This window comes from Sus scrofa, chromosome 1 (genome assembly GCF_000003025.6).
Source record: "Sus scrofa isolate TJ Tabasco breed Duroc chromosome 1, Sscrofa11.1, whole genome shotgun sequence".
In the NCBI taxonomy this organism is placed as follows: domain Eukaryota; kingdom Metazoa; phylum Chordata; class Mammalia; order Artiodactyla; family Suidae; genus Sus; species Sus scrofa.
The window spans coordinates 254,663,443-254,683,367 of NC_010443.5; the positions used below are offsets into that span (position 1 = coordinate 254,663,443).

The window sequence follows — 19,925 nt, forward strand, 5'->3', positions numbered from 1 at the left end:
CTTCTCTGATCAGTTTTGGTAGTTTGTGTTTTTCTAGGAACTTGTTTCCGGAAATCAGGAAGTCGAAGCCCTCCAGCTTTGTTCATCTGAGTGTCCCATTACTTTAGGATCCATGTGTCACTCTCTGTAAAAAAAGAGAGCAGAGCTTTTAGTAGGGATTGCATTGAATCTAGATCAATTTAGGAAATATTGCTGCTTTAACACGTTGTCTTCCAGTCCATGAACATGGAATGCCTTTTCGTTAGGTAAGTCTTCTTTCAGCAGTGTTTTTAATTTTAAATGTAAAAGTCTTATACTTCTTTTGTAAATTTATTCTTTTAGGAGCTATTACAAATGGAATTATTTCCTTAATTTAATTCTTGGAAAACTTCCCTGGTGGCCTAGCAGTTAAGGATTCAGCGTTGTCACTGCTGTGGTGTGGATTCCGAGTCATCTAATTTGTTGGAATACTACTGTTCTTAGTATTTCCTTATAATCCTATTTATTTCTATCAGATCAGTGTACTTTAGTTTTTGTTTCGATGTCCTTTATCAGGTTGAGGAATTTTCCTTCTCTTCCTGGTTTGCTGAGATTTTGTATCATAAGCGGATATTGAATTTTGTCACATTTTAATGTGCATTTATATCTATGGAGATAATTTTTCCTCCTTAGTATAGGAAATTACACTGATTGGTTTTTCTATGATTATCACATTTCTGGGATAAACTTCATTTAGTTGTGATGTATTACTATTTTTATATATTACCATATTTCATTTGCTAATGTTTTGTTAGGGACGTCTGTATATATATTTATGAGGGATATTGGTTTGTAGTTTCTTTTTTTGTAATGTTTTTCTCTGGTTCTGGATCAGGGTAACGCCAGCCTTATAAAATGAATTGGAAAGTGTTCTTTCCTCTTCTGTTTCATAAAATAACTTGTTTAGAATTTGTATCATTCCTTCCTTAAATATTTGGCCAAGTTCACCAGCGAACCCACATGGGAATTTTCTTTACAAGAAATGATGTCAACTGTGAACGGTATTTGTTTGTTTTGAGTTTTTGGCTTTTTTTTTTTTTTTTTTTTTTTTTTTTTAGGGCTGCACTCACAGCATGTGGAGGTTCCCAGGCCAGGGGTCAAATCAGAGCTACAGCTGCTGGCCTATGCCACAGCCACAGCCACAGCAACGTGGGATCCAAACTTGGTCTGCAACCTACACCACTGCTTACAGCAACACCGGATCCTTAACCCACTGAGCAAGGCCAGGGATCAAACCTGTGTCCTCATGGATACCAGTCAGATTCATTTCCGCTGATCCGCAACAGGAACTCCTGAACTGAATTTTGTAGCAGTTACAGAACTTAACAGATTTAAGGTTACTTACCGCTTCTGGAGTGAACTTTGGTACTTTTTGTGTGTGTGTGTGTGTGTGTGTGTGTGTGTGTGTGTGTGTTTTTCTAGGGCCGCACCCACGTTACATGGAGGTTCCTAGGCTAGGGGTCAAATCGGAGCTGTAGCCGCCAGCCTACGCCAGAACCACAGCAACGTGGGATCCAAGCCGTGTCTGCAACCTACACCACAGCTCACAGCAATGCCGGATCCTTGACCCACTGAGCGAGGCCAGGGATCAAACCCACAACCTCATGGTTCCTAGTCGGGTTTGTTAACCACTGAGCCACAACGGGAACTCCAACTTTGGTACTTTTTATCCCATAGGGTTTTTGGTTTTGTTCTTTTGCCTCACTTGAGTGGTTGAATTTACTGGCATAAAGTTGTTAATACTTTTTTTTTTAAATCCGCATCCACTGCATGCAGAAGTTCCAGAGTCAGGGATCAAACCTGTGCCACAGCAGTGACAACACCAGATCCTTAACACCGATCCTGCGCCACATGGAAACTCCCATAATCACTTTAATCCCTTTAAAATGTGTAGCATCTGTAGCGATGTTCCCCTCTTTTATTCCTGTTTTTAGTAATTTTTGTCCTCCTTTTAAAAATCTTTCTTGTTAGAGGTTTATCAATTTTGCTGATTTCCACAATGAATTCACTTAGGTTCATTGATTTCTCTCTTGTGTTTATCAGTGTTCTGTTTCATTCATTCTGTTTTTATCTGTAGTATAAAAAATAAAAATTTCTTTTTACATTAGACTCAACTTACTCTTTAGATCTCCCAGGGTAGAAGCTTTATAACACTGATTTTAAACCTTTCTTCTTTTCCAGTATAATTATTTAATGTTATAAATAACACTTAATTAAATATATCCCACAGATTTTGAAATGTTATGATTTCAATTTTTTTTTGTTCAAAACGTTTTCTGGGAGTTCCCATCGTGGCTCAATGGTTAATGAACCTGACTAGTATCCATGAGGACTTGGATTTGATCCCTGGCCTTGCTCAGTGGGTAAGGGATCCAGTATTGCCATGAGCTGTGGTGTTGGTTGCAGATGTGGCTTGGATCCTGTGTTGCTGTGGTGTAGGCCAGCAGCTACAGCTCTGATTCGCCCCCTAGCCTGGGAACCTCCATATGCCACAGGTGTGGCCCTAAAAAGACAAGAGAGAAAAAAAAAATTTTCTGATCTCCCTTAGATTATTAATAAGTGTGATGTTCAATATTCAAATAGTTGTAGTTTTCCAATATCTTTTTGTTAATTGATTTCTAATTTAATTCATTTATGGTCAAAGACTATATTTTATATGATTTTGATATTTTGCTGTGGTGTTCCCATCGTAGCTCAGTGATTAATGAATCTGACTAGGAACCATGAGGTTGAGGGTTCGATCCCTGGCCTCACTCAGTGGGTTAAGGATCCGGCGTTGCCATGAGCTGTGGTGTAGGTCACAGACATGGCTCAGATCTGGCATTGCTGTGGCCCTGGTATAGGCCAGCGGCTACAGCTCTGATTAGACCCCTAGCCTGGGAACCGCCATATGCCGTGGGTGCAGCCCTAAAAGGACAAAAGACAAAAAAAAAAAAAAATTGCTGTACCACCTCCTTTTTCTGGGAGTCTAATTATATGTATATCAACTGCTTGATATTGTCCACGCTTTGTTCATTTATATTCAGTCTTTTTTTTTTTTTCTTTCTCATGAGAGTAGCAGTTACTAAGAGGAGAGAATTGAAATTTCTCGTAGATTTGTCTGTGTCTTACATCAGTTCTCTCAGCTTTTGTTCCATGGGTTTTGATGCTCTGTTGTCACATGCATACACATTTAGGATTCCTATGTATTCCTGGTGATTTCACCCCTTTATTGTTATTCAGGGTCTCTTGTTACCCTTGGTCATATTTTTTGTTCTGAGATCTGTTTTTTCTCTAACACCGTCACATACATCTTCAGCTTTCTTTTCATTACCGATTGTGTTGTATACCTTTTGTAGCCTTTTACTTATCCAGGTCTTCATATTTAAATAGGTTTCTTATAGATTACATATTGTGAAGTCTCTCTTTTGTTTTATGTATGACAGTCTCTTCCTTTTATTTGGAATGCAGAGGCCATTTACATTTAATGTGATTTCAGTACCATTGGGTTTAAATCTACCCTTTTGCTGTTTGTCTACTAGCTGTTTCCTTTGTTCTTTGTTCCTGTTTCCCTAACTTTTTGCCTCATTTTGCACTGAGAATTTTTTAGGATTCCACTTTTATCTCTACAATAGATTTATTAAAATCTTCCATTACCCCTTTCTAGTCTTTCTGCTATTGTTGTCATATAGTTTACTTCTACATGTAATGACCACAGTTCATGGTTATTATTTTCCAATGTCCAGTCAGTTTTCTTAGTACAGTGATCAAAAATTAGGGAAATCATTTTTTATATCCATACATGTAAAGTTTCCAGAACTCTTCATTTCTTTCTGTAGATCTAGATTCTTATTTGATGTCATTTTTTTAAGACCCAGAGAACTTCCTTTCACACTTCTTACAGTTGCAGGAATGATTTTTCTGTCCTCATTTTACCTCCATCTATGAAAGATACTATCACTGAATTTAGAATCGATATTTTTTAATACTTGCTCTGTTGCCTGCTGGGTCTGTTGTTAGCTTATTTTTGTTCATTTGTACTTAATTTTCCCCTCTCTATGGCATTTTCTAGGAGGCATTGGTATTTAACAGTTTGGTTATGATGCTGTGCCTTGATGGTGTTTTCCTTATGTTTCGTCTGCATGGGGTCAGTCGACCTTTTAGAACCTGGGTTTATGATTTTCATCCAATTTGGAGAAATTCTGGCCATTTCCTCAAATATTTTTTCGGCCTCACCCCCTCTTTCTGGGACTCCAGTTACATGCATGTTAAACTGATGAATATTGTGCATACTCCATTTATCTATTTTCAGGCCTTTACCCTCTCTGGGTTTCATGTGGAATATTTCTTTTACCATGTCTCCAGCTTCACTGATTTTTTTCTCCTGCAGCATCTAATCATGTCTTATCTTATTTAGTATAGTTTTCCTATACCATTTATTTTTATATTTAGAAGTTCCACTTGAGTGGTTAATTTTAGTTTAGTTTTTTTTTAACATCTTCCTTTTCTGTCCTTATAATATTCATGTTTCCCTTTATATCTCTGAGCGTATTTATGGTAATTACAATAGCTCTTATAAGCTCATTGGCTAATTCCATCATCTCTGTCCTTTATCGGTCTGTTTCTATTGATTGGTTTTTCTCCTGGTTATAGGTCATATTTTCCTACTGTTTTGAATGTCTAGTACTTATTAAGTAATTGACATTGTGAATTTTATATTGTTAGGTGCTAGATTTTGTGTTTTTTAAAGAGTCTTAAACTTCGGCTTACAGGTTGTTACGTGGGATCACTTCAGTACTTTGGAGGCTTGCTCTTAAAATGTATTAGGGCGGGTTTGGTTAGCCCTTAATCTGTGGCTAATTTAGCCCCACAGTAAGGGGACCCTATCCAAGTTCTCATGCATTGAGCTCTCTCTATTCTGGTTGAGGGGACGCCGGTCATCTCCCCCATGGGGGAGCCCTGGGAATTATCAGCCTACTGCATTTTAGTGATTCTTTCCCCGGTCCTGTGGAATCTGACCCTAGACAGGGTCATTTCAGCAAAGACTTCAGGGAACCCCTCTGTAGTCTCTAGCGCACTTTCTGTAATTGCCTCCTCTTCAGTACTTTTCCCTGTAAATTCTGGCTGTCCTGGGCCTCCCTGAACCTTGATTTCCGTCTCTTCAACAGGCTCTGTTCAGTCCCCTGCCCCTTTGCTGCAGCTTGAGGACTGCCTCCAGGTAGTAAGTGGGGCAGTCAGAAAGCTTAACAGCATTTGTTTCTTTTTCTGGGCTCACACCCTGGGCTGCCTGTTGGAAAGCAGTCATATCATGATTCATGGTTGTTTGCATCTGGATATGGTGGGCAGTTCCCACAGCAGGCCGGCCTTAATTGGAACTCCCCCCTCTATTTTTGATGCATAGGTTTGTGCATTATTCGTTCGTTCAGTTGTGAGTCTAAAATACATATATATGGAGTTCCCGTCATGGCTCAGTGGTTAATGAATCCTGCTAAGAACCATGAGGTTGCGGGTTCAATCCTTGGCCTCACTCAGTGGGTTAAGGATCTGGTGTTGCCGTGAACTGTGGTGTAGGTCGCAGACGCGGCTCGGATCTGGCGGTGCTGTGGCTCTGTATTAGACCCCTAGCCTGAGAACCTCCATATGCCACAGGTGCAGCCCTAGAAAAAGACAAAAAGACAAAAAATATATATATAAATAATACATAAGAAATGATTAAAGCTTGCTTTTCATTATCTTACACATTTTCCCATGTCACTCTAGTGTACATGACCACCTTAGTAGTGGCCGCAAAATATTCCTTGGAGTGCACATCCCAGATGTTTCTGAACTTGCCCTGCAGGGCTGACTGGATGTGTCAACACTGGGGAAGTCTCTTCTCTAGATATGGAAAGCGTGGCCTTGACCTCAAAGGCCTGATGCCTTTAATTGAGAAGAGTGCAAGGAAGCTGTCTGGCAGCCCTACGCGGGGGCCACTGACTGACCCATTCATATCCCCAGGTTGTGAATTCTACCTGTAAGATGACGTCTTAAGGAGATACACCCACAACAGCAACAAAAGAGCACAGAGAAACAATAGTGGAATATTAGACAAGGAGGTACAGAGCAGAATGGTAATGTTGGGAATGACACAGCCCAGAAACTCCGGACTTGGGGAGTTCCCATCGTGGCTCAGTGGTAGTGAACCCAGCTGGTATCCATGAGGGCACAGGTTCGATCCCTGGCCTTGCTCAGTGGGTTAAGGATCTAGCGTTGCCATGAGCTATGGTGTAGGTCGCAGACGCAGCTTGAATCCCATGTGGCTGTGGCTGTGGCGTAGGCCTGTGGCTGCAGCTCAAGTTCAGTGCCTAGCCTGGGAACCTCCCTATGCCGCAGGTGTGGCCCTAAAAATACAAAAAAGAAAAAAAAGAAGAAACTCCGGCGCTGGAGTATAGTTAAGCAGTCTGTGGAATATCGTGTGATAAAAAGTTGTGTGGCAGTTTGTGATGACAAACATGTAAGGCAGACCATCTGTCCTAGGAATGATTCTACAAAAATGTCAAGGAGTGACCGAGTAGAGGGGAGACTAGGCACAGGCCCACCACCTAAACTGAATACAATGGCGCGTGTGCACCTCAACAAAACTTAGGGCGATGCATGGCGTGGGCATCTAGGAACCAGGGGACCTGGGAGGTCCATCCCAGCTCCACTGCTGGTGTCCTGTGTGATCTTGGGCAAATCCTTTCCTGTGTCTGGACTTCAGTTTCCATTTCCTGTATGTAGTGAGGGGGTTGAGAATTTTATACTTCATGTCCTAGAGGGCTTTGGTTTGGTTGTGTTCATTTAATTGTTTCTAGTAAATATTACTGAAAAGATGAGAAAGCATTCTTTAAAGATATGAGAGTGTGAGATGCTGTTGGCCTCTTGGGGTGTAACAAGCACGTCCTCCCCAGTCTCAGAGCTAGAACTTTGTGCTTATGGCGGGGGGGGGGGGGGGCCTCCCAGGGTGGTTCCCATTCACTGAGTGCTTACTCTGTGCCAGACTCTGTGCCCAGCTCTTTCCCTGTACAGTCTCTTGTTGGTCCTTCCTGCTCTTGTGTGATTATCTTCATTTCTCCAAATGATGAGAATGAGGCTTTGCAGGCATCAAATAGTCGGCTGAGGAGCCAGGACTTGAACCCAGGCCTGAGTCCCAGAGGCCAGGCCTCTGGTGCTTCAGGGAAGCACACTGTCCCCTTTGTGCCCGCAGCGGACAATGAGAACAACATCGCCTCCAACCAGTCCCGATCGCCCCCTGCCGTTGTGGAGGAGAAGTGGAAGCCCCAGGCCCAGAGGAACAGTGCCAACAACAGTAGGTCTTTCCGGGCTGCCGAACCCTGGACCCTGGGAAGAGTCTGCCCCGCCCCCATGCACCCCTTGACCCTCTGCCCAGCCCTGCTTGTTCCCCTCTGCCCCCCATCCCCACCCCTGGCCCTCCCATGGTGACGTAAGACCACACAGAACAGTTTCCAAAGCACTTGACCTGAGACCGTGTTGATGGGAATCCTGACCTCACGGGATGGACAGAGGAGGCCTAGGGCGAGGTGACAATCTGTGGTCAGAGAACACAAAGTAGTGACAGAATCAGATTTAGGATCCACTCTCCATAATTTCTCTTGTCTGTTTTTTCCCTGACACTGTGGCCTCATGTATTTTATTCTGTAGGAGCTCCTGTATTAGAGGCCATTCATATCATGAGGAAGAGGTTAGACTAGTTGGCTTCAGAGGTCAAGGTGAAGGACACATGCAGCAAGCATTTGCACACACGCCACCACCCTCCATTCCCGTGCCCATGATAGGCATTACTAATCAATCACAGCACTTAATTCCCACGAAACTGTCCCATGTTAAAGATGGCCAGGACTGCGAATTTGTGTGCAAGAAGGAGTCTATTCATAATTCCTAATACTAGATGCTTGAGGACTAGGCCACTGCCAGACCAAGAAGTCTTGAATGCCAGGATTAATCACACCTCTCTTTGTGTCCCCTGCCAGCCACGACCAGTGGTTTAACACCCAACAGCATGATCCCCGAGAAGGAGCGGCAGAACATTGCAGAGCGGCTGCTGCGGGTCATGTGCGCCGACCTGGGCGCGCTGAGTGTGGTGAGCGGGAAGGAGTTCCTGAAGCTGGCCCAGACGCTGGTGGACAGCGGCGCCCGCTACGGGCCTTCTCAGTCACCGAGATCCTGGGCAATTTCAATACACTGGCCCTGAAGCACCTGCCACGCATGTACAACCAGGTGAAGGTGAAGGTGACGTGCGCCTTGGGCAGCAACGCCTGCCTGGGCATCGGCGTCACCTGCCACTCGCAGAGCGTCGGCCCCGACTCCTGCTACATCCTCACGGCCTACCAGGCCGAGGGCAACCACATCAAGAGCTACGTGCTGGGCGTGAAGGGCGCGGACATTCGTGACAGCGGCGACCTGGTGCACCACTGGGTGCAGAACGTGCTGTCGGAGTTCGTGATGTCAGAGATCAGGACAGTGTACGTGACGGACTGCCGGGTGAGCGCGTCCGCCTTCTCCAAGGCCGGCATGTGCCTTCGCTGCTCAGCCTGTGCCTTGAACTCGGTGGTGCAGAGCGTGCTGAGCAAGCGGACGCTGCAGGCCCGCAGCATGCACGAGGTCATCGAGCTGCTCAACGTGTGTGAGGACCTGGCCGGCTCCACCGGCCTGGCCAAGGAGACCTTCGGCTCCCTGGAGGAGACCTCGCCGCCGCCCTGCTGGAACTCGGTCACGGACTCGCTGCTGCTGGTGCACGAGCGCTATGAGCAGATCTGCGAGTTCTACAGCCGGGCCAAGAAGATGAACCTCATCCAGAGCCTCAACAAGCACCTGCTCAGCAACCTGGCCGCCATCCTGACGCCTGTGAAGCAGGCGGTCATCGAGCTGAGCAACGAGAGCCAGCCCACCCTGCAGCTCGTGCTGCCCACCTACGTCAGGCTGGAGAAGCTGTTCACGGCCAAGGCCAACGACGCGGGCACCGTCAGCAAGCTGTGCCACCTCTTCCTGGAGGCGCTCAAGGAGAACTTCAAGGTGCATCCAGCGCACAAGGTGGCCATGATCCTGGACCCACAGCAGAAGCTGCGGCCCGTGCCACCCTACCAGCACGAGGAGATCATTGGCAAGGTGTGCGAGCTCATCAACGAGGTCAAAGAGTCCTGGACCGAGGAGGCGGACTTCGAGCCCGCCGCCAAGAAGCCCCGCTCGGCCCCCGGCGACAACCCCGCCGCTCAGGACGATGACCGGCTGGGGAAGAACGAGGTGTACGATTACCTGCAGGAGCCCCTCTTCCAGGCCACCCCGGATCTCTTCCAGTACTGGTCGTGCGTGACCCAAAAGCACACGAAACTCGCCAAGCTCGCCTTCTGGCTCCTTGCGGTGCCAGCCGTGGGGGCCCGGAGCGGGTGTGTAAATATGTGTGAACAAGCACTTCTCATCAAAAGGAGGCGACTGCTCAGTCCAGAAGACATGAACAAACTCATGTTTCTGAAATCCAACATGCTTTAAGACTTCCAGACGGGGAAATTAAAAAAAAAAAAAAAAGAGAGAGAGAGAGAGAAAGGACAAGGAAAAAAAATAAAAATAAAGAGAGAAGAGAACGTTAGAAAAAAAAAAAAAAAAAAAAAAAAACCCCACAACACTGTCGCAAACAAAGAAAAAGAATTTAAGTTCTAAACACTGTGGACCTCATTATAAATGCCCCCTGGAAAACTTAAGTGCTTTTTTTCAGTGTGCGTGTGCATGTGCGTGCCCATCCGCGTGGCCGCAGAGGTGTCGCATCTGCGTGCACACACACACTCCCCTGGTGCATGTCCGCACGCCTGCCTGCTCGTGGGCGCGTGTGCATTAAACTGGGCGTGTCAGGAAAGCTGAGTGTTTGGGAAAGAGGGAAGATGCTTCATCTCCTTTTCTCAGTAAGGGGGCTTTAAAAGACTCCATTTTCAGGTGTGCAGATTGGTAGAAAACTGATGTAAATTTTTCAGGCAGCTGAGATCTGAAGTGACTTGACGCTCTCTGTCCTTCACCCCGCGGTCCCCCCCTCCCCCAGCCTCCCTCGGCCCTCTGTCCTCTTCCCCAACCTTCCTGACCCTCCCACCCCCACCCCATCCCCCGGCTGCCCTGCCATGGATTCTCCAAACTGCATTAGATGGACGGCTTCTGCACTGGACTTCGTTCTCGTTCACCTTCAGGGCATTGAGCTGCTGCCTTCCTGACACCCTTGGGTGTCACGGGGCAGCCGCCTTAGAAACACACCTATCTATCTCCCCAAATCAGGAAAGGAGACTTTAAAAATATAAAGCTGACCTTTTGCTTTTTAATATAAGATAGGGGGAAAAAAAAAGACATTTTTCAAAGAAGTTTAGATACTGTCTCCACTCCTTAATAATTTTTTTCCTAACGTTTTAGCCGTTTTTACCTTTTTTTTTTTTTTTTTTTTTTTCAAATTTGATTTAGACTCTGCTAGGAGGCACTGAATGTCTATAACTTATGTTTTGGAGGGTTTGGGGGTTTTGTTTTTTATTGCCCTTTTTGTTCCTCAAATCACACTGTAAACTAGCTCATCTCAGTGGTATAGTCAATATCCTAAGGTTTTTATTAGCCTTCCCTGCCCATGTATTCCAACAGCCAAGACTGTGAACTTGGCTGTGCTGTGTGGAGACCAGGAGTGGGGTTGGAGTCACAGGTTTCGCAGATGTGGGGTGAGGCGGAAGCCATAGGGAAGCGTGTGGCTTAGGAGTTCTGAATGTAAGCAACAGACTGCCCTCCTGGCTCGCTGTGTCTGGTCCTGCGAATGTCTGATTTCTATACCCAGAGTGCATTACACTACTCGCCACATCCCAGACGCTCCCAGCTCCGCAGGGGCTCCTGCGTTGATCCACGTTCACATCCATCACAGCCCAGACCCACGCCCCCGGGGATTCCGGTGCCCGCAGCCCCGGGGGCTCCCCCCACGTGAGCCTCAGCCCTCCTTCTGGGACAGTCGTTGAGCACGGTGCCTTGTGGGCCAAATGACAGATGTTTGGAGGGTGGAATGGCCTTAGGCTACGTTCAACGTGATGCTGTGAAAGATGTTTTTAGGCTTTTCTCTCCGTGAGCAATTTATGGAGTCCACACCCTCAGCCCAAACGCCCACAGGGAGACCCTTGTCCCCCTAAGAGGTAGTCCCATCAGGATCAGTGCTCAGCCACCCCCCCACCCCTGACCCCACCTCTCCGTGTATAAGGTGCTGGTGGTCCCATGTGGTCCCCACCCCCTCCCGGTGCCCTGGCTGTGGGATAAGAGCTGGTGACCCCCAGGGCTTCAGGCTGAGGATGACCGCCACCGTGGGGGCCATTTGCAAAGGCACCTCCTGCCATGCTGGGGTGACTTCGTCCACTCCATCCCTTCCTCGTGATAAAACATTGTTCAACTTCGAGATACCTCGACTACAAAAAGCACTGTACAACAGCCCTCTCCCCTGGTCCATGGCAGTCAAGGTGGGGGAGCAAAGTTAATTGAAAACTCAAGGCTTAGGATCATGGACCAGAACACTGTCCCAGGTGCCAAGCCTGCTCACTTTGCCTCATGAGAACTAACCCTCGAGTCTCGGACACACTGAACTGCATCAAAGTGGGCGCTTTCCACGTTCCCTCCAGCAAGCCATGGTCTCAGGAACCACCATGCCACTTCCTCTCCCGGAGAAGTTCTCATATTTACTATACAGCATTTCCAGCTGGGGTCGTGCCATCAGAAGAGCCTCCGTCCACTCTGGACAGTCACCTGACGTCGCTTCCTGGAGCGTACAGGAGCATCCACAGGCTTTCCCTTGAGACCTTTGGGGACATTGCCGAGGGTGGCTGCAGGGCTGCTGATGGGTGACAGATGCCTACAACAAAAGGCCTCCACCGTTGCTTTGCTGCCGGGGAAGGGTCCGTGACCTGGCATTCTGAGCCACGCCAGGAGGATGGGAGCTGCCCCTTCCGTGTGGTTGGTAGGAGCCAATCCTTGGAGACGTATCCTGGCTCTCCTTAGAGCAGAGCTGTGCCGGTGTTGCCTGATTAGTGGGCCACTTAGTTAGAAAAGAGGCATTTCGCTTCCTTGCAGAGCCATCAGGACCAGCCCAGAGATAAGCCTCCTCCTCGGAGCTCTGTGATGTCTGCCCTCCAGCACGAGAATGTGAGGAAGTCTTACTAAACCCCTGGAATCTAGTCGTATGTGTCACCTCCTGTTGTCGTCCTCCTTTCCACCTCATTTCAATCCCTGGGGCTTTGGCTTGCTCTTCAGGTTTGATGCGAGTGCCACTAGGTACCCCAAAAGCTGTCTCCCCGGGCCGCCTCAGCCAGATATGGGAGCAATGTGGCAGCTTGTCATTTCTCCCCTGCAGCTTGTGGTTCTTCAGAAACTGTCATCACCAACAGGAAAGGCTGCACCAAGGAGTCCCCGTCCCCGTCTTCTTTCCCACACAGGCATCTTCCCATAGTGCAATGCCCTTGCAATGAACAGCTTGATAAAACCCAAAGATCTCACAGGTCCAGCCACTGGCCCCTTATCTCCAGCAATATCCACCCTATCCAAATTCTAGCTCAGCCAAAGGATCGAGGTTGGCTCCTCCCGTGCATCTCCTAGCCCCCAGCCTGGCATTGACCTTCAGAAGGATGTTGTCTTCTGTTACCCAGTTCTGTGGCCACACCAGGACTCTGCAGCTCAAGGTGGTTGGTTGCCTGCGGACTTGGACACAACTTGCCTGAAGCACGTGATTCCAAGGACAGGACTGGCCTTTGTGTGGACGTACACAGCCCCCCGAGGGAAGATGGAGAAAACACACCTCCACTCTGCAGGATTCCCCCTCATCGGAGGTCAGCCGGCTCCACCACCAAATCTCAAGCCAAGGACCACAGCCTCATGGGGGCGGGGGTCTCTCAGATTTGAAGTCACTGAAGTCCAGTTCCACCGGGAACAGCAGTGCCAACCAGTCGTCGTCGTGAGGGCCCTTGTGCCCACGTGGTTCTTCTTCCCTGTGCCCAGGTCCACCAGCAGAGCCTCCCTCCAGGAAACAAGACAGAGGGGCCACCGGGTAAAGCTCCTTCTGGCTGCTCTTCTTCTTGGGGTTCACGGTATAGAAAGCCTGCTACTGCGTCTGCGAGCGAAGACATCGTGCCCCCAGGCCACCTGACAGCCTCGTGCTGGGCGTTCAGGGCTTGACTCCTGGCTGGGTAAAAGGGGGCTGAGGTTTCCTGGTGAGGAGATGCCAGTCCGATGGCGCAGCAGAGAAGGTCTGGGTCTCCAGTTTCTAGGAAGGACTCTTGACACGATCTCCGCAGGGTGGCAAGCGTCCTCTCTTTCAGTTGGCTCCTTTCTCTCCTGCACTTTCACAACACACCAGAGAAAAACTCTGTAAGGCACGTTTTCCACTGTGAAGCTGACCCTCTACCTTTAGGGGTTCCCTAAGCCTGCGCCTGGACTTAGACTAGACTCCCTGGAAAGTGGGCACCCGGAGAGCTGTCACACCGTCTCGGGGCCACAGGTTCACAAGAAAGGTTTGGAATGAAGCAGGGGTGCGGATGGAGAAGGGCGATCCCATGAGACGTGGCCCAGGAGGGGACCATGCCTGGATGTTGCCGTCACGATAGATGCGCTCGCTGAGACGGGACGAGGAGGCACCCAGGGCACGGCTGGGCAGCCTCCTCCTGCCCCGCTGAGCCAGGGCAGGTGCACAGCTCTGTCCTTGCCTTGGGAACGGCAGCAACACCTCTGTCCATGGGACATCCCTGATGGAGGGCTTCTAGAAAGGCTGCTGGTTTTGACAAAACCAAGCAGCTAAGTAAGGCTCAGGCTGTGCCCTGGAGACAGTAGGTGGAGGGCTCCAGTCTCGGGCCTGCAGCCCCGCCCTGGCCCTCTGTATCCAGCTGGGCCAGTGGGAGAACTGGGAAGGGGCCCGCCCCCTCGTCACTGTGGCTAAAGTTTGCTAGGCCAGTTATGGTGAACCAATGATGCGGTGTTTTCCCCCCGTGTTTCCCTCCCAGTTTGCCCTTTGCAGGGTTCTCTGGAGGATTTTGTTGTCACTGTTGTTGTTGTTTCTTTCTCTTTTGTTTGGGTTTGAGGATCGTGGTCAGTGGAGCCCGCCTTTCCCTGAAGGGCCCTGTGGTTTCTGGGCAGAGAGGCACCTGCTCCCGCTTTGATGAGGGTGAAGGGCGTCGGGTTGCTGTGTGGTCTGTTCATGTCCCATCACCGCCACGGGCGTCGCTTTAACGATCCAACTCCTGTACAGAGAAGGATTTGCTAGGTTGGCAGCTGGGTGTCAGCATCAGGTTCCCAGGGGTCCTTCCCCACCCACGCGTCCCACCTCCGGGCACCTCGACTCTTCGAACCAAAGTTCCTTAAAGGGGCACAGCCCAGCCTTGTCCGCAACCTCAGGGGCCCGGCATCCCTGTGGCACTTCCGGAAGTCCAGGGTGGCAGAGACCGAGGGGCCTGAGGCCATCCGGAAGTGGGGGGGGGGTCCTGCCACAACCCAGGTGCCAGCCGGTCCCCTCTCGGGACCCTTCCCTCCCACCCCACCAGGGTGGCCGGGTTCCACGGTGGTGGGCGAGCTCGTGGACTGGCATGGGGCCGGGGGCGCGCCAGCCAGGAGACAGAGGGACCCGCCGGGCAGCGCGTCCAGGGCCATTCAGACCCCGAGCATCAGGAAATCATTTTGTACAACCACCCGAAGCAGAGATATTTTTTAAAAAGCCTAAATTATTTTCAGTTGTTCGGTGATGATCCTGCCTTTTTCTTTTCCCCACAAACGTCATGTCAGTGATTCTTTCACATCAGGTAAATCTCGAGAAAGCCTTGGTGCCCCTCCCTCCCAGGCCCCCCTCAGTAACCACGTGCGTGCGCCCCCCCCATCCTTTCTCAGTAGTTACGACGTTCTAGGCAATACCATAGACACACCTGACTGTGTCTCTCTCTTCGAGTGCAAGAAACTCAAAGTCATCTTAAAAAAAAAAAAAAAATACAAAAAAAAATTTACAAAAAAACAAACACAAAAAAATATCTTTTTTAGGCCAGAGTTTTCTACAGGTATTAATGAATATTTTTCTTAATCCTTATAAGTTTTATGTGTTTAATATTTCTTAATACCGGTAGCATTAATTTATACTTTTGTAGCAACACAATATTTTTATAAACAGCCAGTGCTTGGCTCAAGTCTCCACAAGGGGTTTATACAGGGTTATCTTGCGACCCTGTGAACCATGTACTGTATTTAAAAAAAAAAAAAAAAAAAAAAAAGTTACCTAGTGTCACCCTTGCTGTGTTAATTAACAAAATCATTGTTCTCGGTCTCCGGTGTCGTTGGTGTGGATCCAACAGTTCTCTAAGGAGTCAACATTGCATGGGGGTTGAGTTGACGGTTCTCGTGATGTGTAAACCCCCGAGACCCACCTGGAGGGTTTATTTAGGGCTTTCTGTTTGTCCTTTGCGTTTCCGGTTTCGTTTGGTTTGGGTACCGTTTCTCCATTTACAGCCAAATGAGTTTTGTGATGTCGAAAACTTTTACTGACGTCAAATGGAGGAAAGGAACAGAAAAAAAAAGAAAAAAAAAAAAGATTTTTACAAAGTAATAAAATTGAAAACTGAGCTGTTTAAATGTTGCTGTTCTTACCTGTCTGTCCTTGTCCGGAAGTGGGACGTTCCCAGGGAGAAGAGGAAGGTTCCACTTGGTTTCTTATGTTGCCAAAAGCCCCATCCCAGGATTCAGCACCCCCTCCCCGCCCCCACCCAGCCCCGAATTCTCGCAACATTATTTCCCGTTGGTTGATGCCAAGGCAGAAAGACATTCTTTTAATGGTTAGAGAGGATCAGTTGCCTAAATGATTTCATGTCAGTGTTGTATTTATGGTTTTACAATAAAACGACCTTTAGGAAGATGGCAGTTGTGGTGTTGTTTCTTGGGTTTGGGGTCGGGTCCCCGTCATCCAGGTAGGAGCGGGGCTCTGATGAGTAGAGATGGACCAGAGGGCAGAACATCTGGGGGGATGACAGCTGGAGTCCATCCCCAAGGGACAGTACGTGTGGTCGGGGTTGTCAACTCCTTTGAGCTCACTGCTCGCCTTGAGTACCAGACCTGGGTCAGCAGTGGCGGCATCTGCTGAATGAGAGACATGGCCACAAGAAGATGTGGCCTCCGGAACCTTGCTGTGTCCTTTGGGAGAAGGGATGGACTTAACCTGAGTCCTGCAGGCCCAGCGCCTAAGGGACTCATCCAAGTTCACCTTGCCCAGAGGTCATTCATGTGACGTTGTGTGTTGTGTGGACTGTCTGGTTTTTGGACAAGAGTGTCGGTGGCTCTTGTCCAGTTCCTGATGGCATCTGTGACTTAAAGTTAAGAGTCAGGGGGAGCTATGGAACACATTTCAGCCTGGTGACTGGACACATTGTCCCCAACGCAGCCTGGAATGGAAAGCCTGCCTTGCGAGGAAAGGCACTCTCCACCCCAGGAGAGATTCAGGCAGAGCCCAGATGCCAGGTGTGGTGCAGACCCAGTGCCTGGTGGGTCCTCCGGGCAGCTGTGCCAGGTTGCTCTGGTGTCCTTCCTCTGCTGCAGCAGCTCCAAGCAGCGTCCCGATGCGCCAGCCCACCTGGTCCCCCTGGGAACTTTCCCACAGTGTCCCCTTCCCTGATGCTCCCTCCCCATCCGCTGGCCGCTGAAACGCTGCCCTCCTCTGAGCCAGCGCCCCCATCCACCCTCCCACTGCCTTCACGGACTTCCCCACATGCATGGAGGCCAAGCACCTATCTCCTAAGTAAAGCACATGTCCACGTTCACCTTGTCACTTGCAGGCCTCGTGCCCCTTTGCCCCTCGACTTGGCCTCCCAAACCATGTGCGTGAGGTTTGTAGCGTTAATGGATCATCCTCCGTCTGGGGGGGAGTGTGGCTTTGCCAAATTTCCGATGCACCCGCAACTCTGGTCACATTAAGAATTAGCACCCGGAGTTCCCGTCGTGGCTCAGTGGTTAACGAATCTGACTAGGAACCACGAGGTTGCGGGTTCAATCTGCCTCGCTCAGTGGGTTAAGGATCCAGTGTTGCCATGGGTTGTGGTATAGGTCGCAGATGTGGCATGGGTCCTGCGTTGCTGCGCCTGTGGCATAGGCTGGCAGCTCTAGCTCCAATTCGACCCCTAGCCTGGGAACCTCCATATGCCTTGGGGTGGCCCTAAAAAGCAAAAAAAAAAAAGGATTAGCACGCCCTCCATGGGTAAGCAGCGGGGGCACAGCCTGGGTGGACCTGCCCCTCTGCCATCCTCAGCCTCAGCCTCACGCTGCAGACACGCACACAGAAGCGTGGCTTGGAAAGTCGACTAAAGGTAAGTCCTGGAGAGAAGATGCCACCAGAAGACAGTTGTGGCTTGAATGGATGGGGAGGCGACAACTTCTCCTGAAACAGGTCTGCTGCTGCCAGAACAGCCATTCAGAGGTAAAACCGGGTCTGGCCTCATCCCTCTCCTCCACCAAACACAGGCACTCTCCTCCAGGAGGACATGCTGCTTGATCAGCTGAGCAAATTCCATCAAATCGCACGGCTGAGGGCACGAATCTGCGGTAAGTCTGGGCCAGCCCCCCAGGGGCATCGGCCCTGCCCCCTGAACTGTGGGAGTTTCCTGCTGTTCAGTGTACCGAGTGGACATTCCTGAGCCAGGGGTTGAAGTTTAATAGAGGAGTTGTTACTGGATCTCAAACAAAAAAGTCAGGAGTCCTGCTCTAGCTGGGCGGCCCCTCCCCCACAACCTGGGACCGTCGCCATCCAATAAGGCCAGGGTGTGGCCAGAGCCTGGAGAGGCTGAAGGGCCAGCCTCTGGATTTAAAAAAAAAAAAAAAAAAAAAAAAACTTATGTTTCTTTTTTTTTTTTTCTGCATGTATATTTATTTTTTAAATTTTTTTATAATGATCGTAACAATCTGATTTCACAGGATTTCCATCCCACAGCCCAAGCACATCCCCCCACCCCCCAAGCTGTCTCCTCTGGAGACCATAAGTTTTTCCATGTCTGTGAGTCAGCATCTGTTCTGCAAAGAAGTTCAGTCTGTCCTTTTTTCAGATTCCACATGTCACTGAAAGCATTTGATGTTGGTGTCTCATTCTATGGCTGATTTCACCTAGCATGATAATTTCTAGGTCCATCCATGTTGCTAAAAATGCCAGTATTTCGTTCTTTTTAATGGCTGAGTAATATTCCATTGTGGTACATATACACAATGGAATATTACTCAGCCATTAAGTATGTTTCTTTATTAAGCAGCCACCTCTATTTTGTAACAGAGATGAGCATGACTAGTTATTGTCTTTAAGGGAAAATTTGAGGCAAGACTATTTAAGAATCAAATGAGTCACCAGGGCAGCTGCTTGGCTAAGAAGGATTCTGGTGCCTTCTGGGATGAGTGGACTCCTGACTGGGGTCCCAGATGGGCTTCCACCCCTTCCTGCCCCTGAAGGAAAAGATAGGATCCAAGGGAATTTTTTGGAGTGAAAATTTTAGCAAATGGCATGGAGAGAAATGCCCCCAGGACCAGGCAGGGTGTCAGGTGGGACTGCTGACCCACAGGGGAGGCCTGGTCTAGGTGGACGGAGAAGCGGGGGCGGGTGTCTCAACTCAGGTGCAGCATGCAGGCCCGGGGCAGCAGGAATTTATTTTCCAAGAAAACTTAGAAGCCTAGGTTTTTCTATGGACGGTCCATTTTTTTTAAATGTGGGGTTGTTCTTTTTTTCTTTTTGCCTTTTAGGGCCGCACCTGTGGCATATGGAGGGTCCCAGGCTAGGGGTCGAATTGGAGCTACAGCTGCTGGCCTAGGTCACAGCCACAGCAGGATCCAGGCTGTGTCTGCAACCTACACCACAGCTCACTGCAACAGCAGATCCTTAACCCACTAAGTGAAGCCAGGGATCAAATCCGCAACCTCATGGTTCCTAGTTGGAATTGTTTCCCCCGCGCCACAGTGGGAACTCCGGAAGGTCTGTTTTTAAATGGTGAATTCAGAACTGTGCAGGATCCCTGAGTCAAACATCCCATCCACCAACTGAGTGGAGGCTAGCCAGCCCACCTGTGGCTTGTACCCTCTGGCTTAGGCATTTATCCTTCAGGTCACTTCAAAGTATCCCTCTTCAGAGCGGCACCTTCAAACTGCTAGGCGTGAAGGGGGCAAGGTATTGACACAGGACATGATGCCATTTGTTAGTTCCAGGCTAGAGGGCCTGTCGCTTGAGCCCTTGCCTGTGTCCCTGCCCCTGACTCCGCCCACTTCTGCCCAAGAGTCCAGGTCAGGCCCACAAATTTGGTGGCTTTATATCTGCAGAGCATGGAGGACGAGGTTGACTTTTTGAGAGGACTGAAACTGTTTCATATTGTAGTCTTCGTTTTATGTTGACTGTACTCCCTAAAGTACACCTTAATAAATATTTTATGACCAGAAAAAAAAAAGTCAAACCCTCTCTGTTGGAACCTGGAAGCCTGACGCTCCAGACTTTAGGGGGAAAAAGGAGGGGCGTCTCCATGGTCTGATCAAGAGGGGTGCAAAGCTCGCTATACCCAAATCCTTGCCTCCGAGTTCACCTGCCCCCCCAACAGGAGATGGGCCAGACTCTCCCTTCCTCGCTCCTGAGGGTCTCTTAAGCAAATGGGCTAATGGCACGAAAGGGACCCTTGACTGAGTGAGCCGCCAGCCCCAGCACACTGGTCACCCCAACGGAGAAGAGGCGCTGGCCCCAGCTGGGTTTTTGCTGCCAGGGTCAGCCTTCCCACCTCAGAACACGCCAGGCTGGGGTTTTCACTGTCTGCAGCGGCAGCGATGGCAACAACCATCAGGGCTCCGGGCGGATAGAGCGAGCCAGGGTATTGAGAAACCCGATGACTGTGAATCTGGTGAGTGGCAGCTGGAGGCTCCTGGAG

General features: G+C 49.2%; 1 protein-coding gene across 1 annotated transcript in view; it reads left to right on the forward strand.

The window, feature by feature from the left end:
• The window catches only part of ZNF618 (zinc finger protein 618), a 201,492-nt gene extending 185,587 nt beyond the window's left edge, over window positions 1-15,905 (forward strand). The window contains 3 exon segments of the mRNA XM_021067808.1: window positions 7,223-7,324; window positions 8,007-8,177; window positions 8,180-15,905. Of these exon segments, the coding sequence (XP_020923467.1) occupies window positions 7,223-7,324; window positions 8,007-8,177; window positions 8,180-9,522 (1,616 nt within the window). The 3' untranslated portion in view covers window positions 9,523-15,905.